This window comes from Gopherus flavomarginatus, chromosome 3, assembly GCF_025201925.1.
Source record: "Gopherus flavomarginatus isolate rGopFla2 chromosome 3, rGopFla2.mat.asm, whole genome shotgun sequence".
Classification (NCBI taxonomy): Eukaryota; Metazoa; Chordata; order Testudines; family Testudinidae; genus Gopherus; species Gopherus flavomarginatus.
In genome coordinates, this window is record NC_066619.1 from 136,810,768 (window position 1) to 136,834,418 (window position 23,651).

At 43.7% G+C, this 23,651-nt stretch overlaps 2 protein-coding genes across 2 annotated transcripts in view; one reads left to right on the plus strand and one right to left on the minus strand.

Annotated features, from left to right (window-relative positions):
• LOC127048436 (zinc finger protein 501-like) overlaps positions 1-4,106 on the plus strand; it is a 257,068-nt gene extending 252,962 nt beyond the window's left edge. Inside the window, exon 6 of the mRNA XM_050948245.1 lies at positions 340-4,106. Within this exon, the coding sequence (XP_050804202.1) occupies positions 340-425 (86 nt within the window). The 3' untranslated portion in view covers positions 426-4,106. The remainder of the gene's footprint in view (positions 1-339) is intronic.
• The window catches only part of LOC127048433 (zinc finger protein 883-like), a 291,005-nt gene that overhangs the window by 159,965 nt on the left and 107,389 nt on the right, over positions 1-23,651 (minus strand). The window lies entirely within an intron of this gene.

The following is a 23,651-nucleotide window of genomic DNA, read 5'->3' on the forward strand; positions in this document are numbered from 1 at the left end:
CATCTCCTTATATGTGAGAAAGCTGTTTTAGTATGGAGGGCTGAGCCAGCTGTTTGATCACCTGGTTCAACTGAGGGAAAAGCTCTAATTACCCATCAGTCCAAAGACTGAGAGAAATGTTGAGTTCCAGCCATTGTCATTTTAGTATTTTATTGTTCCTTTCTCTGTTTTGTATTGGCCTTTCTCTTCTCTCAGGGTGTGACTGTATAGCTCAGTGCATGTGTGATAAATGCTCTTTGGTGCCACTTGGCAGAGAGGTCAAAGTAATTCACAAGAAACTCCTGCCTCAGACCTGACAAACTCACACCTAATGCTCTGATTTTTATGATGTTTATCCAGGAAGCATAGCAGTGAGATCTCTACTGAAAGCTTGTAAATTATTGTTATTCCTGATCACTGCAAGAGGTGTGTCTGAGTCCTATTAAAGGAGTCCTGTAAGCATATGGAAAATTATGCCCATATGGTATTGTCATGAAAGTGAGTCACCCCAATCAAAGGTCTTGTTGGGAATGACCCATTGAAGGGGAGGGAATTGTCACCCATCCCTTGCTGGCCAGTTATGCGATGTGTTGCTGCATTGTCAACCTTTGCGCTAGCCCAGAAAAGCCAATAGAAAACTATCAAAGACAAATTATAGACATCGAAACCCTGTGGAAGTGTGAATGACAATGAGGAAATGGTCCTTTCTGTGAATATACACAAAAGACTGATTCATTTTATAACAGGATGGAGAGAAACACTCTAGGTCCATTCACCAAGGAGATCGCTAATGACCAGTGGTGTTTCAAGAAAGGCAGGGCCCTGGCTCCTAGGGACTAGCAATCACTGCACTAGACTGTCGCCTCAGCCTTCAATCTACTTAGGTAGGAGAGGTAACTATTAAAAAGTGTAGGTTGCATTTTGTGATTTTGTTTTGTTGGTAACAGTTGGTTTCCATCATTCACATTTGTTTGTTTAAATCTCTGTCCCTTGTTAAAGAAATTTCCCTTTGTTCACTAACTGTGCTCAAGTGCTGTGTGTGATCCAGTAGCAGTGGGCTACAGTAAAACTGGTAACCTGGGATGTGCCATTGCTTCGGTCAGAGAGGATCTGGGATTTTTCTGAGCCCTGGTCTACTCTAGGGGAGGGAATCAATCTAAGTTACGCAACTTCAACTACATGAATAACGTAGCTGAAGTTGATGTACTTAGATCGACTTACCGTGGTGTCTTCATCACGGTGAGTCGACTGCTGCAGCTCCCCAGTAGACTATGCCTGCGCCTCTCACCGAGCTGGAGTACAATGGTCGACAGAAGAGTACTCGGATCGATTTATTGCATCTACACTAGCGGTGATATAGATTGACCCCCCGCTGGATCAATCACTGCCCGCCAATTCGACAGCTAGTATAGACATACCCCGAGTATCTGGTGATTGGAGCTGAACCCCGGAGGGGGACACATTGAAGGAACTCAGGGGTTAAGGTGCCTTTATTGCCAACTGTCAAGGTTGCTGTAGCTCAGAGGAGGGTGCTTGACTGCCTCATGGGCTGGTGAGTTTGGTCACTAACATCCAGCTGCCAAATGCAAAAGTCCATTTTGGGAGGGTTTGGGTCCAGAGTGACCTAGACAAATTAGAGGATTGGGCCAAAAGAAATCTGATGAGGTTCAACAAGGACAAGGGCAGAGTCCTGCACTTAGGATGGAAGAGTCCCATGCACCACTACAGGCTGGGGACAGACTGGCTAAGTGGCAGTTCTGCAGAAAAGGACCTGGGGATTACAGTAGACAAGAAGCTGGATATGAGTCAATAATGTGCCCTTGTTGCCAGGAAGGTTAACAGCGTATTGGGCAGCATTAGTAGGAATGTTGCCAGCAGATTGAGGGAAGTGATTATTCCCTTCTATTTGGCACTGATGTGGCCACATCTGGAGTACTGCATCCAGTTTTGGGCCCCCTGCTACAGAAAGGATGTGGACAAATTGGAGAGTATTCAGCAGAGGGCAAGAAAAATTATTAGGAGACCTAGGCATATGATTTATGAAGAGAAGGTGAGGGAACTGGAGTTACTTAGTCTGCAGAAGAGAAGAGTGAGGGGGGGATTTGATAGCAGTCTTCAACTACCTGAAGGGGAGTTCCAAAGAGGATGGAGCTCAGCTGTTCTCAGTGGTGGCAGATGACAGAACAAGGAGCAATGGTTTCAAGTTGCAGTGGAGGAGGTCTTGGTTGGATATTTGGAAAAACTTTTTCACTTGCAGGGTGGTGAAGCACTGGAATGGGTTCCCCAGGGAGGTGGTACAATTGCCATCCTTAGAGGTGTCTAAGGCCCGGACTGACAGAGGGGGCTGCATTCCTGTGCCAAACAGTGACTAGAAGGAGGCAGACAAAGGCCTTTAAGTTGAGGTGTCCATCACTGTCAAAATATCATCTCCCTCCTTCAGGTCACTGGCAGCCTGAATTTCTTCCTCACCCTACCAGAGTCTTGTCTGGACTCAGCACTATCCAGCCCCTCTGTATGTAGTGGGCAAAAACCACAAACCTTGTCTTTAAAACAAGCTGTCCCCTTCCTTCTGAGGGAAGATTTTTCTATGACTGAAGTTGAGCTTCAGGTCCCCTCTCCTAGGGGCAGGCTGGGTGTGGGGCCAGCTCCCTATGAGATCTGTTTTCACCTTTGCTCCCTAACTCAGCTTCCAACCCATCCGCCCTGCTTACTAGCTCCATGGTCATGTGTCACCCCCTTTGCCAGCACACGTAGCCTGCAGGAAAGCTGCCCCTGCCAGCTGTGGTGGTGGTATAGTGGTGAGCAGAGCTGCCTTCCAAACAGTTTACCTGGTTTCACTTCCCAGCCAATGCAGTAACAGCTTTTCTCTTTTGTTGGTTCCTTGTCTAGAAGTGGTTTAATTTCAGTCACATTATGTTACAATCACATTATCAATAGAATGAGACAATAAATGTGTCAACGCCCAGCAGGTCACACAGGAGGGAGGAATACAAGGGGCTGGAATGTGTCATCTGAGAAAACAGAACACTTGGAAACCTGCATCTCCCATCCCCTGGCCTTCCGTGTTATGATTCCAGCTGTGTGCGATGTTTGTATCATGTTCCTGCATCATGGGGAAATAAAGTTTTGAGTCAGTTTTTGCTCCCACAGATTCCTTTGCTGTTACAATTATATTGATATGAACAAAAGGGAAGCAAAAAATAACAAAAAAAAACCCACCCAAATTGCACTACGAGTGGGGAAAGAGAAGATAGGGGGTAAGCCAAACATTTCATAATAAAAATTAATACTAAAATGGGAGCTGGGGGGGAGAGATCAGGTATGTGGAGACCCCCTTGATATTTGAAACCTACAACTCCCGAGCTTTCTGAACACCTGTGATGAGCAAGATGGAGTTGGGACATCTTCAATCATGTATTGTCTCTCTGTGTTCTGTCTCTTTCTTCTCCCTCCATTATTCTTCTCCAATGTCTCTGCCTTTCTCCTCTTGCTCCCTCTCCCCCTGCCTGTTCCCAGGCACTCACAGTCTACAGCATGTAGGAAAAGCCAAGAGTTTCAGAGATTCATAGACTCTAGGACTGGAAGGAACCTCGAGAGGTCATCGAGTCCAGTCCCCTGCCCTCATGGCAGGGCCAAATACTGTCTAGACCATCCCCGATATACATTTAAATATTATACTGGCTGCAGCCACAAAGCGAGAAAACTTACACTTCTGGTTCAGAGTCAGTGCACACACATAAGAACCAATGGGCTTTTAATTCCTGAGGTTCTGCCACCATATGCTGCTTCCATTTCATTTCAATCTTTTCCCAAGATTTCTCATTGTGCACAGCAACATTACTCCCTTGGGAGAGAGTGCAGCAGAGGCTGCATTAATTTAACCTACAAAAACCAAACAAATAGAAATGTAGATTAGATTAGAATAGAAATGTACTCTCCAGGTTCCTCCAGCCCAGGGGCTGGCAACCTTTCAGAAGTGGTGTGCCAAGTCTTCATTTATTCACTCTAATGTAAGGTTTTGCGTGCCGGTATTACATTTTAATGTTTTTTAGAATGTCTCTCTCTACAAGTCTGTATATTATATAACTAAACTAGTGTATTGTAAAATAAACAAGGTTTTCAAAATGTTTAAGAAGCTTCATTTAAAATTAAATTAAAATGTTCGTCTTACGCCACTGGCCCGCTCAGCCTGCTGCTGGTCTGGGGTTCTGTTCATCTAGGCTGGCAATGGGCTGAGTGGGGCCTGTGGCTGGGACCCCAGCTGGGAAGGGTCTGTCAGCCAGAACCCCAGACCGACCGGCAGTGGGCTGTGCGGGACTAGCAGCCGGGACCCCAGACCAGCAGCGGGCTGTGTGGGGCTGGCAGCCAGGACCCCAGACTCAGCCCACTGCTGCTCAGGGGTTCCATCCTCCGGCTCCTGCCAGCCAGGATCCCAGCTGCCGGACCCGCTCAGCCCGCTGCCGGTCTGGGGTCCCGGCCCTGCCCACATACATTGGGTACCTACCTTCTCCCTGGTTCTGGCCCATTCTCCTCCTCTCTCTGCACTGAGCTGAGGGTGGGAGTGGACCGAGCACAGGGCTGAGGGTGAAGGGTCTGGCCAGGAGCTAGAATGAGGGAGGGGGCTCAGGGTTGGGGCAGGAGGTTTGGGTGTAGGGGCACTTACCTGGGCAGCTCCCATTTGGCAGGAGGGGTGCAGGTGGGAATGTACGCGGAGGGTTCAGGGGCTCCCGTTTGGTGCTCAGGGTGGGGGTGGGGATGTGCGGGGTGCATGGGATGTGGGGAGGCTGGGGATGTGAGGAGTGCAAGAGTCATGACTGGGGGAACATGAGGGGTGTGTAGGTGTCAGAGTAGGGGGGCTTTCTATGTGTGGGGGTGCCAGAGTCAGGGCTGGGGTCATGGGGGGGTGGAGGAGTGGAGGAGTCAACAGAGGGCTGGTAGGTACAGGGCTCAGGGCAGGGGCCTGGGGCAGGGTGTGGGGGTGCAAGGCTCAGGGCAGGGGCCTGGGACAGGGTGTGGAGGGGTCAGGGCTCTGGGCAGAGGGCTGGGTGACTGCCCCCCCAGAACCCCCATGCCACCCGTTCCTTGTCCCGACTACCTCCTCCTGGGACCCCACTCCCTATCTAAGCCTCCCTGCCTTGTGTCCCCTGACTGCCCCCCTAGGATCCTACCCCCTACCTGTCCCCTGACTGCCCCAACCTTTGTCTACAGCCCCGCACCCAGACAGAACCCCTGGACTCCCGTGCCTATCTAACCGCTCCCTGCCCCCTGACAGGACCCCCAGAACTCTGGACCTATACACCCCCCTGCTCTCTGCCTGCCACAACCACTCGCCACACCCCTACCTCCTGACAGCCCCCCCAGAACTCCCAACTCATCCAACCCCCTCCAGCTCCTTCTTCCCTGACCCCCCCAGAGACCCCTAACTGTGCCCCAGGACCCTCCTTGCTCCCTGTTCCCTGACTGCCCTGTGTCCTATCCACCTCCCACCCCCTAACAGACCCCGAGACTCCCATGCCCCATCCACTGCCCCCTCCAGAAACCCCTGCCTAAACCACCCCCCCGTGATCCCACTCTCCATCCAACCCACCCTGCTCCCTGTCCTCTGATTGCCCCCCACTTATCCCAACCCCCCCCAACCCCAGACCCCTTACCATGAGGCTTCCCGCTCATTCTGAGCCCTGCTGCCGCACGTGCATCCCCGCCCCTCCAAGTGCTGCGCGCAAGGCGGCAGGGCGCCGCATGAGTGGGGAGCATCTTTCACTCCTCGCAGAGCCAAACGCTGCCCCATGGGAGTGCGGAGCCCTGTCCACCAGAGCGCTGCGTGCCAGGCAGCAGGGCTCCGAGGGAAGGCGGGGGAAGGGCCAGCGGGTTGCCACGCCGGCAGGATTTTTAATGGCACACTGGAGTCCCGGCAGTTGCTGACCCCTGCTCCAGCCCAACCTTCTGCTGATGCACCTCAACGCACGGCTATGAAGGGTTTGAAGCTTCCATTGCTTAAGTTCCAGGACACTGAGGGATTTCAGCTCCCCTTTGCCCAGAGGGAACCTTCACCCCACTCCCAACCAGGTTCTTGTCCATGGGATCACTGTAGGGGGCTGGGTCCCTGTTTGTCTATTCTCGCTATCTAGGACAAGCCAAGGCGCCTCTACAGAAATCCATGGCACACCCACGTCTTGAAAACTGTGTGCACGTGTGGTCAGCTCACCTGATAAAAGATATATTATAATTGGAAAAGGTTCAGAAAAGGGCAACAAAAATGATTAGGGGTATGGAGCAGCTTTCATATGAAGAGTGATTAATAAGACAGACTTTTCAGCTTGGGGCTGTGTGCTGGGAGCGAGGCTGAGCCCTGAGTTGGGGGCGGGGCTTACCTGATTAGGGGCCCTATATAAGGAGCCAGGCACTCAGGCAGCGGCACAGACAGCTGCAGCGGCACAGGAGCCAGTCAACAGAGCAGCTAACGGGAGTTTCAGTGGGAGTTCCCAGGGGGAGGTTACAGGGGAGACCAAGGCAGAGAAACCAGGAAGTCAGACTAGGGAAGAGGCAGGGGTCTGCCAGCAGCCCAGCGCTTGTTGGTGGCCTGCGGTGAGGTGTGAGGCATGGATTGCCAGGCACAGAGTTGGAACGGTATGATGGAGGCGGAGGCAGCAGGTGCAGACACACTGAGGATGACCGGATGCGGCAGCTGTGGCATGTACATGGTCCTATAGGGGGCTCCTGAAAGGAGTTTTGTCTGCATGAAGTGCCGCCTGATAGAGCTGCTGGAAGAAAAGATAAGAGGACTGGAGATGAAGGTGGATACCCTGGCTGAGTTCAGAAGGGGGTTCGAGCAGATGATGGAACACAGACATGATGAGGCACAGGGGATAAGCTCAGATGAGCAGATAAAAGCAGGACCAGAGAACTCTGAGGAGGGGCTGCTGGGTGAGGAAAGTGGACGGTGGAAGCATGTGACTAGGAGAACCAGGCAGAGGAAAAGACGGGCCAGCGATGGAGAAATAGAACTCAGGAACAGGTTTGCTGAGTTGGGAAATGAAGATGGAGCACAGCAGGCTGCTGAAGGAGAGAGGGCAAGGAAAAAGAGACGAGCAGCTAGTCCTGCAGAAGGAGGGGAGGAGTCAATGGAGGCGGCACCGAGTATGAGCCCTAGGAGGATTGTAAGGGTGAATACAAATCGAGAAGACTTGTGGCAAGCTGGTGTGGGGGATAGACCGGAGAATCACACTGTCGCCAGGAAAAGGCAAGTCTATGTGATTGAAGACTATTTACTGAGACGAATAGACAGGCCTGTAACTAGACCTGATCGGGAGAACAGAAGGGTGTGCTGTCTGCCAGGGGCTAAGATACAGGATGTGGACCAGAGGCTGAATAGGATCCTAGCGGGAGCGGGAAAGAATCCATTGATTGTCCTTCATGTGGGAACGAAAGATACGGCTAGTTACTCGCTGGACTGTATCAAGGAGGATTATGCCAGACTTGGGAAGACGCTCAAAGAAATCGAGGCTCAGGTGATCTTCAGTGGGATTCTGCCGGTTCCTAGAGCAGGGCGACGAAGGAGTGACAAGATTAGGGCGATCAACAGATGGCTCAGGCATTGGTGTGACAAGGAGGGCTTTGGGATGTACGGTCATTGGGAAGCGTTTACGGACAGACAACTGTTCGCTCAGGATGGACTTCATCTAAGTAAGGAGGGAAATAGAATTCTAGGATGGAGGCTCGCCAACCTCATCAAGAGAGCTTTAAACTAGGAAGTTGGGGGAGATGGTTGGGAGATGTTCAGGAGATCTCCACGCCGGAATATAACCTGGAGAGGGAAGTAAACAAAGTGAGAGGGGATACCCTTGCGGACCAAAGAATTGATCCAAGGAGGAATAGTGAAGTAGAAACCAGATCAACGGGTGATGCTGGTGGTAGAAGGTCTGTGCACGATGGGAGAAAGAATGTCATTGACGCTAAATGCCAAAAATTAAAATGTCTGTACACTAATGCGAGGAGCCTAGGTAACAAGATGGAGGAACTGGAGCTACTGGTGCAGGAAGTGAAACTGGATATTATAGGGATAACAGAAACCTGGTGGAATAGTACTCATGACTGGAGTACAGGTATTGAAGGCTATGTGCTGTTTAGAAAAGACAGGAAGAAAGGCAAAGGTGGTGGAGTAGCCTTGTACATCAATGATGAGATAAACTGTAACGAAATAAGAAGCGATGGAATGGATAAGACAGAGTCTGTCTGGGCAAAAATCACACTGGGTAAAAAAGCAACTAGAGCTTCCCCTGAGATAGTGCTTGGGGTGTGCTACAGACCGCCGGGATCTGATTTGGATATGGATAGAGACCTCTTTAATGTCTTTAATGAAGTAAACACAAAGGGGAAATGTGTGATTATGGGAGACTTCAACTTCCCGGATATAGACTGGAGGACGAGTGCTTGCAAGAATAATAGGGGTCAGATTTTTCTGGATGTGATAGCGGATGGATTTCTTCATCAAGTAGTTGAAGTACCTATGAGAGGGGATGCCATTTTAGATTTGGTTTTCGTGAGCAGTGAGGACCTCGTAGAAGAAATGGTGGTAAGGGATAACCTTGGTTCGAGTAATCATGAGCTGATTCAGTTCAAACTAGATGGAAGGATAAACAAATGTAGATCTCGGATTAGGGTTTTCGATTTCTCGAGGGCTAATTTTAAAAAGTTAAGGAAATTAGTTAGGGAAGTGGATTGGATGGAAGGACTTGCGGATTTAAATGCGGAGGAGGCCTGGAATTATTTTAAGTTGCAGCTGTGGAAATTGTCGGAAGCCTGCATCCCAAGAAAGGGGAAAAAAAACATGGGCAGGAGTGTTGGCCAAGCTGGATGAGCAAGCAACTCAGAGAGGGGATTAGAAGAAAGCAGAAAGCTTACAGAGAGTGGAAGAAAGGCGGGATTAGCAAGGGAAGCTACCTTGGTGAGGTCAGAACATGTAGGGATAAAGTGAGGAAGGCTAAAAGCCGAATGGAACTGGACCTTGCAAAGGTAATCAAAACCAATAGTAAAAGGTTCTACAGCCACATAAATAAGAAGAAAACAAAGAAAGAAGAAGTGGGGCCGCTATACACTGAGGATGGAATGGAGGTTAAGGACAACCTAGGCATGGCCCAATATCTAAATAAATACTTTGCCTCAGTTTTTAATAAGACTAGTGAGGAGTTTAGCAATGATGGAGGGATGATAAGCGGGAATGTGGATATGGAGGTGGATATTACCGCAACTGAGGTAGAGGCCAAAATTGAACAGCTTGATGGGACAAAATCGGAGGGCCCGGACAATCTCCATCCGAGGATATTAAAGGAACTGGCGTGTGAAATTGCGAGCCCGTTAGCGAGAATTTTTAAGCAATCGATAAACTCAGGGGTTGTGCCGTACGACTGGAGGATTGCTAACGTAGTCCCTATTTTTAAGAAAGGGAACAAAAGTGATCCGGGTAATTATAGGCCTGTTAGCTTGACGTCTGTAGTATGTAAGGTCTTGGAAAAGATTTTAAGGGAGAAAGTAGTCAAGGAAATAGAGGTCAATGGTAACTGGGATGAATTGCAACATGGATTTACTAAACGTGGATCGTGCCAAACCAATCTGATCTCCTTCTTTGAGAAGGTGACCGATTACTTAGATAAAGGAAATGCGGTAGATCTAATTTACCTCGATTTCGGTAAGGCGTTTGACACGGTTCCGCATGGGGAACTGTTAGTTAAATTGGAAAAGATGGGATGAATATGAAGGTTGTAAGGTGGATAAGGAACTGGTTAAAGGGGAGACTCCAGCGGGTCATATTGAAGGGTGAACTGTCAGGCTGGAAGGAGGTTACTAGTGGAGTCCCTCAAGGATCGGTTTTGGGACCAATCTTATTTAACCTTTTTATTACTAACCTTGGCACAAAGAGCGGGAATGTGCTAATTAAGTTTGCGGTTGACACAAAGTTGGGGGGTATTGCTAACACTGAGAAGGACAGGGATACTATTCAGGAAGATCTGGACCACCTTGTAAACAGGAGTTATAGTAATAGGATGAAATACAATAGTGAAAAGTGCAAGGTCATGCACTTAGGGATTAATAATAAGATTTTTAGATATATGTTGGGGACGCATCAGTTGGAAGCGATGGAGGAGGAGAAGGACCTTGGGGTATTGGTCGATAGCAGGATGACTATGGGCTGCCAATGTGATATGGCTGTTAAAAAGCAAATGCGATTTTAGGATGCATTAGGCGAGGTATTTCCAGCAAGGATAAGGAGGTGTTAGTACCGTTATATAAGGCGCTGGTGAGACCCCATCTGGAATATTGTGTGCAGTTCTGGTGTCCCATGTTCAAGAAGGATGAATTCAAACTGGAACAGGTCCAGAGACGGGCTACTAGGATGATCCGAGGAATGGAAAACCTGCCTTATGAAAGGAGATTCAAAGAGCTTGGCTTGTTTAGCATGGCCAAAAGAAGGCTGCGGGGGGTTATGCTTGCTCTATATAAATATATCAGGGGGGTTAACGTTAGGGAGGGAGAGGAATTATTTAAGTTTAATTCTAATGTAGGCACGAGGATGAATGGGTACAAACTGGATATTAGGAAGTTTAGACTTGAAATTAGATGAAGGTTTCTAACCATTAGGGAAGTGAAGTTTTGGAACAGCCTTCCGAGGGAAGTAGTGGGGGCAAAAGACTTATCTGGCTTCAAGACTAAGCTTGATAAGTATATGGAGGGAATGTTATGATAGTTTAATTTGGGCAATTGATCTTGGATTATCACCAGATAAGTCTGCTCAATGGTCTGCGGGGAGATGTTGGATGGGATGGGAACTGAGTTACTGCGGAGAATTCCTTCTTGGGTGCTGGCTGGTGAGTCTTGCCCACATGCTCAGGGTTTAGCTGATCGCCATATTTGGGGTCGGGAAGCAATTTTCCTCCAGGGCGGATTGGCAGGGGCCCTGGATGTTTTTCGCCTTCCTCTGCAGCGTGGGGCATGGGTCACTTGCTGGTGGATTCTCTGCAGTTTGAGGTATTCAAACCAGTTTTGAGGATTTCAATAACTCAGTCCTGGATTAGGGGTTGTATGAAAGTGGATGGGTAGGGATCTGTGGCCTGCCTTGTGCAGGAGGTCAGACTAGATGATCATATTGGTCCCTTCTTTCCTATGAGTCTATGAGTCTATGGTTTGTTTCTGTGCCCTCAATAAGGCTTCTTTAAAATACAGCCAGCTCTCCTGGACTCCTTTCCCCCTCTTATTAGCCTCCAAGGAGATCCTGCCCATCAGTTCCCTAAGGGAGTCAAAGTCTGCTTTGCTGAAGTCCAGGGTCTGTATTCTGCTGCTCTCCTTTCTTCCTTTGTCAGGATCCTGAACTCAACCATCTCATGGTCACTGCTGCTCAGGTTTTCACCCACTTCTATTTCCCCTACCAATTCTTCCCTGTTTGTGAGCAGCAGGTTAAGAGACGCACGGCCCCTTGTTGGTTCCTCCAGCACTTGTACCAGGAAGTTGTTAGTCACTTGGACACTAAAATTATTTCTAAGCTTAGGGTAAAACTTGTTAATAAAAAGGTATTATGCTTTTCAGTCATTTACAGGCTTCTTATCTCAAATATTTGCTTTCTGAGAATGTCATGTAGAATTACAAAATGGTCACTTGGATAAATGGAAATAAAAGTACAAAACAGTCCTTTGCTCTTTGACCAGAAAAGCAGTGTACAGATGAATATTTCCAGCTAAGCTTTAAAGCCATTACTCCGCTACACAGCGCACATAGCGAGACAAGTTTGCAGAACGTCATGGAGGAATCTTGCAAGCTACTGAGAATGGGAAAGGGATGACATTTTATGGGAACAAATTAAAACCCTTAAACCAAGGATTTTGTCACAGAGGTCATGGCCATGACAAAATATAACCCTAACCCCCCTCAAATTTGACTGAGGAATAGGTCCTGTGGGGTCTGAGAATTACAGAGTGTATAGCAGAGGAGAAACCATCTGGCAATCTGCAACATCTTCACATCTGTAATAGCACAGTTAGAAAGATGTCTATCATTTGCTCAGATGTTTTATTTCTAAATTCTTACAAAAACTTTCTTGTAGGATAAGAAAATGACACATTAACAAATGTGATTTATACCTACAGAAAACAAACAGATCAGACTGGTGAATGGAAAGGATCACTGCTCTGGGAGAGTGGAGATTTATTACAATGGCACCTGGGGGACAGTCTGTGATCATTCCTGGGATCTATCAGATGCCAACGTTGCTTGCAAACAACTGAGATGTGGACATGCCATCAATGCATCTGTCTCTGCTCCATACGGGCTAGGATCTGGGAAGATCTGGCTGGATGATGTGAATTGCTCTGGGAATGAATCCAATCTCTGGGTGTGTCCTTTCAGGGAATGGGGTCAGCACAATTGTGGAGATCATGAAGATGCTGGAGTTATCTGCTCAGGTCAGTTTTATGAACGTTCTCTTCAACTTGATTAAATTTAAAGCAATAAAATAAGAAGTCAGCAGATAAAGATACAGGAGCATCTCCTTGCTGGTCACACAGTGTTTTGGTATTTGTTGCCTTTCAGGTCCTGACAGCTGAGTTCAAAGCCATATATGAGTCAGAAGTGAGAAAGATTCTAGTGTGTCTCTTTTCTTACTCACTTACTCATATATTTCATCCCCTAATATTAAAAAATGGCAAAACACCGATCAAGAGAGGCAAAAGACTTGAGCAGTTGATTGCTGCAGGTTAGAAATGCTGTCTGGGGGCCCAGAACAGAAATAGCATGTGAGTCTTAGTGTCTTCATTAATGTGAACTGTCAGCACTGAAATGATTGAGGTACAAAGGTTAATCAGTATCTCGCCACATTTGTACTTGTACTGTCTGTTCATTGCACAGATCTAGAGTTAATCAAACTAATACAATAGGTGTCCCTACTTCCTTCTATTCCCCAGGAAGACCATGACCCATTCTGAAATTCATATATGTTGCCAGTGTTAGATTGGGAATTGTAGAGGGAAAGCTATGTCGCTGGAGTTCACAACTGCAAAATTTAGCATCTGCAGTATATAATATAAGGACATAAGATGGTTACGTGAGTTTAATTAATCCATTACCTTCACCTTGTGCACTATGACTGTATGGAAATTAAGGTTGCTTTGCTATAATATGCAGTCAACAAATTACAGACAGAAAAATAAAGATGGACATATAAGAGTAGACACAGAATATTTAACGTAACACTGGGTGTTGAAATTATCAAGAAATAATAATTCAAAATATTACATCAAATCAGTCTTATTATAAAGAGGTTCTCACCTTAATGCTATAATATTCTGGGTTGGCAGTTTTGGTATCACTACTGAGCTATATATCCCCAGTTCAGAAGCTTCCCTATTTGCCAATTAGGCTTCTAGGTCAGTTTCACTTACACGACTTATTTATTTCTTCAAATGCTTAGAGTATAATTATAGTCCCTCTGTCTATGGATGTCAATTAAGTTTTATGGAACTGTTCAACCAAAAGTACATTCAAATCTGGAAATTTAAGATTTTAAGTAAGTCATTAGAGCTGTCAATTAATTGCTGTTAACTCATGCGATTAACTCAAAAAAATTAATCGCAATTAATCACAGTTTTAATAGCACTGTTAAATAATAGAATACCAATTGAAATTTATTAAATATTTTGGATGGTTTTCTACATTTTCATATATATTGCATTCTGTGTTGTAAATGAAATCAGTGTATATTATTTTTATTACAAATATTTGCACTGTAAAAATGATAAATGAAATAAATGGTATTTTTCAATTCATCACATACAAGTACTGTAGAGTAATTTTTTTATCATGAAAGAGTAGTATACAAATGTAGATTTTTTTTTTTGGTAATGTAACAGCACTAAAAAACAAAACAATGTAAAACTTTAAAGCCTACAAGGACAGTCAGTTCTACTTCTTTTTCAGTCAATCATTAAGACTAACAAATTTGTTTATGTTTACAGGAGATAATGCTGCCCTCTTCTTATTGACATTGTCACCAGAAAGTGAGAATATGGCACTGTTGCAGCCCCGCTGCAAGATATTTACATGCCAGATATGCTAAACATTCGTATGCCTCTTCATGCTTCAGCCACCATTCCAGAGGACATGCTTCCATGCTGATCACGCTCGTTAAAAACAATGTGTTAATTAAATTTATGACTGAACTCCTTGGGGGAGAATTATATGTCTTCTGCTCTGTTTTACCTGCATTCTGCCATATATTTCATGTTATAGCAGTCTTGAATGATGACCCAGCACATGTTGTTCATTTTAAGAACACTTTCGCTGCAGATTTGACAAAAAACAAAGAAGGTACCAGTGTGAGATTTCTAAAGATATTTAAGAATCTGACATGCCTTCCAAAATCTGAGAGGGACAGGGTGTGGAGCATGTTTTCAGAAGTCTTAAAAGAGCAATGCTCCGATGCAGAAACTATAGAACCTGAACCAGTAAAAAGATTATCAACCTTCTGCTGGTGGCATCTGACTCAGATAATGAAAATGTGTCGGTCCGCTCTGCTTTGGATTGTTATCGAGCAGAACCCATCATCATCATGGACATATGTTCCCTGGAATAGTGGTTGAAGCATGAAGAAACATATGAATCTTTAGTACACTGGCTACCACAATGCCATGAGAACATCTGTTGTCATTTTCAGATGACATTGTAAACAAGAAGTGGGCAGCATTGTCTCCTGCAAATGTAAACAAACTTGTCTGTCTGAGCGAGTGGCTGAACAAGAAGTAGGACTGAGTGGACTTGCAGATTCTAAAATTTTACATTTGTTTTATTTTTGAGTGCAGGTTTTTTCGTATATAATTCTACATTTGTAAATTCAGCCTTCATGATACAAGTGCTGTGGTGCAATTTCTTTATTGGGTGCATTGAAAAATACTATTTCTTTTGTTGTTTTTTTACAGTGAAAATACTTGAAATAAAAAATAAATATAAATTGAGCAGTGTGCACTTTGTAGTCTGTGTTGTTATTGAAATCAATATATTTGAAAATGTAGAAAACATCCAAAAATATTTAAATAAATGGTATTCTATTATTAACAATTAACTGTGTGTGATTAATTATGATTAATCTTTAATCACTTGACAGCCCTATAAATAATGAAATACTGTTTCAGTTGAAGAGTATAATTCATTTTCCCCACTACCATCCCAACAAGGACCCATCCCAACAAGGACTGCTCTTGGGGTTTTTTGGTTTTCTTTGTCTGTTTCTTTTGTGAAAATAGACTTCATAATAGTGAATTTCCAGTAGAGCTGTCCAGAAAATGGAATTTCCCTTGTGAAATTCATATATTTCTATACTTCTTTTCATTCAGAAACAGGACAAAAAGATTAAATACCAATTTTCATGTAAGCAAATGTTCCAAAAAGGTTCTATTCAGAAATGTTGGCATGATTTTTTTTGACATTTTTGATTGAAATTAAGCATTTTGTTTGAATGTGTTAAAATTTTTGACATTTTAGAATGATGATTTGAAGCTAAATATTTTATGTCTAACTTTCCCATTGAAAAATTGGGAAATTTCATTGAAATTGACATTTTCCTGGGGGAGGAGGGGAAGGGGGAATCAATGCTGAGAAAATCACATATTTTATTGGGGAAATTTTTCTGTTAAAAAATTTCAACCAGCTTTAGGAATTTAATTAAGTAAATAATAAAATTCAACTTCAATTCAAGAGTAAAATTTCCTGTCTCGGGCCTCGATTCTGCAAAGTAGGCACACGTTTAATTGCTTTGCTGAATTAGGTCCACACTTCATTAACTGGTGACCTGGTGACAGATGCTGCTTCTTTTATCACTGTAGCAAATTCACTACTGTAGACATTTGTTAAATAATTATAATTTCATACCTATAGAATGTCTAATTTGTAGCGTACTGTAGTAATTGCTACTCAACATATTCACATCACTCCAGAACTCAGGTCTGGTTTGCTCAGAGTGGTGAAAGTTGGTTTCTCTCCGTGGTGTTCGCTGCTATATCCTGGGTGATCTGTGGAACACTAATGATGCCAGGGTGCTGTGCAGGCAGCTACAATGAGGAGATTCAGAAACGCAAACAACGAATCCTGCATGTTTGTCAGAGCAAAAATCTTCCTTTCAATATGTGAACATTAAGTCATGGCACAACCATTTTTTGAAGCTGTGTTATAATTCATACATACTAGATTAAAACAATGTATGGAGCCTATTCTGCACTGCACTGGACCTGTCAGTTTTGATCCAGAAGCCTTGTGAAGTAAATTGAAAGCATCACACTGACCAGATATGGGCCCAACTGAAAGTGGGCTTAGGGGTAGCCAGGTTTCTAAATTCATGGAAGAGTCTAGCCCAGTAGCTGGCTGCCTGTTATGACCCAGAGCAGCCATTTGAGCAGTGAAGCAACTTTAAATGTCTTGAATTTTGGCCGAGGGGTTATGGCCATTATCAATATGCTGCCTCACGTACAGTCCTCCGAAGTGTGAATGAGGAGTGAGCTGTGTGGGAGATGGGAACCAGTCTCTGTCACAGCACAGTAGGAAACTGCTGAGGATGTGATATACTTTGCTCAGCTGTTTTACTTCTGAAATCTCATAATCATCAGTTGGTTCCTATGACACATTAACAGCTGAGATTTAACCCTACAGGAAGTAAACAGATCAGCCTGGTGAATGGGGCAGATCACTGTGCTGGCAGGGTGGAAATTTATTACCAAGACACCTGGGGGACAGTCTGTGATGATTCCTGGGACCTATCGGATGCCAACGTTGTTTGCAAAGAACTGGGATGTGGACATGCCATCAATGCACCTGTTTCTGCTCATTATGGGCAAGGATCAGGGGTGATCTGGCTGGATGATGTGAACTGCTCTGGAACTGAAACCAACCTTTGGACATGTCCTTCCAGGGGATGGGGTCAGCACAGCTGTGGGCATCATGAAGATGCAGGAGTGCTCTGCTCAGGTTAGCTCTGTTTCTGCTCTATTTAACCGGGGTAACAGAGAATTATGAATGCACCAATCACAGTTTCATAGTAAAGGTTGAATTCTGTTTTGCACTTAAAGCAGGCATTCAACCTCTTTGTTATGTAGAAAACCTGCATAACACCTGCCCCAGAGTTACTGCATTTATTCTATGAGTACAGACTTAGTTTTCTGGGAATTCACAAGTAAATCTAGTTTTTGAGTTGAAAGATCCATTTTGAGTTAACGTACTCATTTTAAAAAAAATTGTCTGTCTTTCTTTTGTCCCAAATTATTTTAATAATGGAATAAAACAGATTCTTCAAACTCTCCATACTGCTAAAATGTATTAACATTTTGTGCATACACTATATTTCAAGAAATTAGGTTATAATTAAGCTAAGTTATCAATATTTCTTGTATCTAATTGTTATGAATATATATGCTACAGATAGGCTCAGGTCAACAGCTCATGTAATTCTTTATTGGAATCATGGCAGCATCAGTGGTGACTCAATCAGTCACTGCTCTGCTTATACATCTAAACTGCAGGTACTAATTCTGCTGGTTGTAGATGAGTCGTTGATATAAGGTAAAATGGGCACATGTTTGACAGTGGAACATTACTTTACTACAACTGCCACATGCTCTGATCTGTGCTTGAAAGGCTTCCCATGAGATCGCTACCATGGACCCACCACAGACTATTATCAACACTGCTAAGAGAAACGAGGCAGGAGCATAGATCCCTTAAAGTTCAGTGATATCGGGACCCATGGACTCTCTTCATGTAGAGCCAGTCTCCAAAACATAGACTTTGGGCTAATTAGTCAGTTGAAAATTAGAGTCCAGATTCACTAGTACACTTCGGGTGCTTTGTCCTGCTCTTCAGGTACAAAGCAGCTGTGAATCTAGCTTCACTGCCCCGACTGCTTTTACTAGCTGGATGTATCAGTGAATCTGTCTTTAAAAGTAGAAATAAACAATTATTTAAAGTTGATATTATAAATCTTCAAATCATTACATATACTGAATGGTAGCATTCTCTTATCTCATATTCTTGTATGAAATGTTTAATAAATAATAGTATTTTTCAAAGGAAATTCCAAGAAAAAAATAAAATCATAGAATCATAGCACTGGCAAGGACCTTGAGGGGCCATCAAGTCCAGTCCCCTGATCTCATGACAGGACCAGCACCATCTAGACCAAGGGTGGCCAACCTGTGGCTCCGGAGACACGTGGGGCTCTTCGTAAGTCGATATGCGGCTCCTTGTCTAGGCACCAACTCTGGGGCTGGAGCTACAGGCACCAACTTTCCAATGTGCCGGGGGGGTGCTCACTGCTCAACCCCTGATTCTGCCACAGGCCCTGCCCCTACTCCACCCCTTCCCGCCCCCTCCCCTCAGCCTGCCATGCCCTCGCTCTTCCCCACCCAGAGCCTCCTGCATGCCATGAAACAGCTGACCGGGAGGTGCGGGGAGGGAGGGGGAGGCGCTGAACAGAGGGGCTGCCAGTGGGTGGGAGGAGCTGGGAATGGGGTGGAGGAGCTGATGGGGGGCTGCTGACATATTACTGTGGCTCTTTGGCAATGCACGTTGTTAAATTCTGGCTCCTTCTCAGGCTCAGGTTGGCCACCCCTGATCTAGACCATTCCTGAGAGGTGTTTGTCTAACCTGCTCTTAAAAATCCTCAATGATGGAGATTCCACAACCTCCCTAGGCAATTTATTCCAGTGCCTAACCACTCTGACAGCTAGGAAGTTTTTCCTAATGTCCAGTCTAAGCCTCCTTTGCTGCAATTTAAGCCTATTGCTTCTTATCCTATCATCAGAGCTTAAGGAGAATATTTTTTTCTCCCTTATCCTTGTAACAACATTTCATGTACTTGAAAATTGTTAACATGTCCCCTCTCGGCCTTCTCTTTTCCAGACTAAACAAACCCAGTTTTTTCAATTTTCCCTCATAGGTCATGTTTTCCAGACCCCTAATCATCCTTGTTGCTCTTCTCTTGACTTTCTCCAATTTGTCCACATCTTTCTTGAAATGTGGCGCCCAAACTGGACACAATACGCCAGTTGAGGCCTAATCAGCAAAGAATAGTGTGGAAGAATTACTTCTTGTGTCTTGCTTTCAACACTCCTACTAATACATCCAGGAATGACATTTGCTTTTTTTGCAACAGTGTTATATTGTTGACTCATATTTAGCTTGTGATCCACTATGACTCCCAGATCCCTTTCCGCATTACTCCTTTCTAGGCAGTCATATCCCATTCTGTCTGGTGTGCAACTGATTGTTCCTTTTTAAGTGGAGTACTTTGCATTTGTCCTTATTGAATTTCATCCTATTTACTTCAGACCATTTCTCCAGTTTGTCCAGATCATTTTGAATTTTCATCCTGTCCTCCAAAGCACTTGCAACCCCTCCCAGCTTGGTTTCATCTGCAAACTTTATAAGGGTACTTTCTATGCCATGATCTAAATAGTTGATTAAGACATTGAAAAGAACCGGACCCAGAACTGATCCCTGCAGAACCCAACTCATTATGCCCTTCCAGCATGACTGTGAACCTCTGGTAACTACTCTCTGGGAACAGTTTTCCAACCAGTTATGCACTCACCTTGTAGTAGCTCCATCTTGCTTGTATTTCCCTACTTTGTTAATGAGAAGGTCATGTGAGACTGTATCAAAAGCCTTATTAAAATCTATTTTAGCTTCTGAACCTGCCGCATATTCACTCTTTAAGCAGAGTTCAGGTTGAGAGTACATATCAGTAAATTAAACGTGAAAATCTGTAATTATTACAAACGTAAGCATTTCAAGCCCAAGAAATTCAGAATTAAGGTTATATAAGGAATCTAAATTTGATAATTTGATGCAGTAATGCAGAGTTAAGACACCCAAGCAACCATCATTTATGTATACCATTAGCTGTATGGGTTTCTAAACAAAGGTGCATTCTTAGACTTCTCATTTTTATGTTTCTGTCTCTGTTATAAAAAAGTATTAAAAATATGATACAAATGGAGAATGTATCTGCTTACACATGTCCAAAACAGGGTAAATACATACTAAAAAATTTAATATAAAGTCCAACATAGGCTGCTGATTGCAAATTTTTCAAAAAATAAAAAAAGTTCTCTCCAGAAAATACCATTTTGTTGAAACTGAAACTGGTTGTGGGAAAATAGCAGTTTCAGCTAAATGATTTCACCCAGAATTTCCAATAGCCTGATTCAGACAAAGGACTTGGACCACGGTCACACTCACATCCCAGGTACATGCCCTAATCACCTTGTTACTGGCTTTCTTCATCTCTCCTATTGGAGCTTTCCCACTTTCTGTTAAATAATGAAATATTTATTGGACAAGGGACTTGAACCTGGACCACCAACATGCTCAGTGGGCACCCAAACCATTGGCTGTTTTGAAGCTATTTTCTTTATCTCACTTGCTCTTGCTCTGATTTTTTGTGAAAAACTTCAAAAGGTTTCTGTTTCATCCCAACACAGAAAAGGAAAAATGTCAAAATCTTGAAATATTTTGTGGAAAATGGTTTCCTGCCCATACCTATTACTGAGCCAACAGAATGCAAATAATAATAAAGAAGTAATTCTAGATTTAAAAACACGAAAAGGCATGCACCCTCCCAAGAATAAGTGTGCATACACTGGTATATAGATCCTAAACCACCCATGTAAATCTAAACTCCTCTTAAGCAAGACCAAAAATAGCACATAACAAAACATGTAAGATTAGGTCTACTCCCTGCCAATACATAGACAAAGCTATGTCAGTCTGCATACTCTATAGCAACAAAAAATATATCACAGCTGCAGAACGCCTTGGGGAAAACTGAAAGCTTAAGTTCCCCTATTAACTTCCCCACCAAGAGTGTCTCCATTTTGTTCTTATTTTTTTAAACAGACACCATGATAGTGATGTTCTAATAACAGTTGTTTAAGAATAGGGCATAAATTTGTCAGTAATTCCACTATTTCATTCTTTATTTCCTTTGGAATCCTTGGATAACAGTCATCTAGCCCGTGGAATGTACTGTACTTGAATCCCTCAACACTCTATTCAAAAGACAAATGTATACCTTGAACACTGGCTGTCCCTTTTAGTAATGCAGTGCATAGAGTACTGCAAACTCTTGTTTAACCAGTTATAATTTCATACTTATGCATAGATCTCCTAATTTCTAAAATATCGTAGTGGGTTTTATTCAGTGGATAACATCATTCCAGAGCATAAGTGATTCTGAACTGCGGAGAGAGTTTGACTAGCATAATCCATGTGATGAGAGAGTCAAGATTTCTGCACATGAAATGTAGGCAATGTCCCAGATAATTGGTGGGATACTAATAACAACAATTTGGTATGCAAGCAGCTGCAGTGTGGAGATGTGGAAAAAACATGTAACTAAGGCTAAATGTTTGAAATCAGAAATACACAAAAGTAACCATTTTTGTCAAAAAATCAAAGAAAAAGGAAAATTCATGGCACATAATATTGTATCAAATTGTTTTGGTAAATTATGAGACAGTAACTTTTTTATTTGAAAGGAAAAATGGTTTAAAAGTTTTAAAAATCACTTACCACACTGCACTGAACAGGTAGAGAGCCAAAATTTATGCCTAAGTCTTGCTCAGTATCAGGATGCCCAGAATGACAGAGCATTATTTATGGGGAAAAATATCATGGATTTTGTCCCAGAAGTCATGGCCACAACAAACACATAGCGTCACTTTTAACCCCGGTCGAAGTCTGAAAGATGAACAGGCCTGAAAAGGGTAAAGAAATGCGACTTCTGATGGAGATGAGTCCCTGAATAACAATCTCCACATCTGAGACAGCACAGTAAGGAATTGCTGACAATGTCAGTGTCTCTTACTCTGGCATTTTATTTTTGAAATTTTTCAGACATCCTCCAGTTCTCTAACAATGACACATTAATAGCTGGCATTTATCTTTACAGAACGCAAACAGATCAGACTGGTAAATGGTGCAGATCATTGCTCTGGGAGAGTGGAAATTTATTACAGTGGCATCTGGGGAACAGTCTGTGATGATTCCTGGGATCTGTTGGACTCCAATGTCATTTGCAAACAACTGGGATGTGGACACGCCATCAGTGCAACTGTCTCTGCTCATTATGGGGAAGGAGCTGGGCAGATCTGGCTGGCCAATATGAACTGCTCTGGAATTGAATCCAGTTTGTGGACCTGTCCTTCCAGAGGATGGGGCCAGCATAATTGTGCACACTCCAACGATGCAGGAGTTATCTGCTCAGGTAGGTTGTGCAAGGGCTCTATTTTAACCCAAACAACAGAGTATTGATAGAGGTGAATTTAACTTACAGAATTTTATTTAAATAAATAACATATAAAGCATAACCTCAAATTAAAACATATACATTATATTATAAATATATATAAATAAATAAAATAAAATACAGCAATAAAATGAAAGGGTAGCTGAGTATGATAAAGGATAATTCCCATGTGGGATTCGTGATTTTTTCGGGCATTTAATCCTGTGGAACGATAAGTAACCTTGCGACTCCTGCGGGAGGAGTTCAAACTGATATTTGGCTCAGAAGTGACTCTTTCTTTAATCCCCACTGTTCATGCCAGGGATTTTACTACCAGTGGCAATTTCTGTGCAAGACAGAGACTGGACTAAAGCATTATGATGGCTGACAGGTTAAATAGCAGGAGTCCTGCAGGTCTAGACATATGTGTTAGTAGAAGCAAGAACATAGAGAGCAACAAGTTAATCAATACCTACCCACATCCTAGTTGCACTGTATTTATCCTTTGGACATGCTGAGCATTAGGCTAGCAGCAATGACACAATGCTTGACTATTTATGAGAGTCAATTTGGGAATATAAAAGTCACAGGTTTTGTCATAGAAACCATAGCCATAGCAAATAAACACCCAGGGCCGTAGCAACAAAGAACGTGGCCCCCTCCGAACATATGTCCGGGGCCCCTTACAATGCAGAAACTGAAATGCGGTATTTATTTTATACAATATGCAGGGTTCATATTATGTATACATAGGCCTACAGTGTACATGTATTCCATATTTACGCAAAGCGCTTCTTTCAAGCCTTGTTCTACGCAAATTGGTTTATCAATGTGTCATAGTGCAGAGATCTGGCAATCTTGTTTTCAGTTGAGATAACTGCAAGCACAGAAAGCCTGTCATCTGTCATGGTTGAGCGCAGGATATTCTTGATCAGTTTCATTCTGCTGAAGCTCCTTTCAGCACCAGCGACAGTAACTGGTGTGGTCAGAAGAATTCTGATGCAAATGCAAAGATTCGGATATATCTCCTGAAGGCTGTTCTTGTATATGTACGTTAAAAAATTGTTTGCCGTGACAAGTCCTCTCTCTTTCTCGATGACATAAAACGATTCTATTCCATTATGAGTTCGTTGGCATCAATGTCTCCCATTTTTCTTTCAAAATTTTTGCTGTGATTCTCCAGTTCATTTTCTCTGTGACACTGCTTCAGGCTGTTAGCGTTGTACAGAAATCCAAACAACTTATACCACTCCACAAGTTGGTCAAATCATGACGAAACAGAAGATATGGCCTGATCAGTGAGAACAAGAAAGAACTGCGATTTGAATTTTTCTTCGGCAGAAAGACGACTGGAATCATC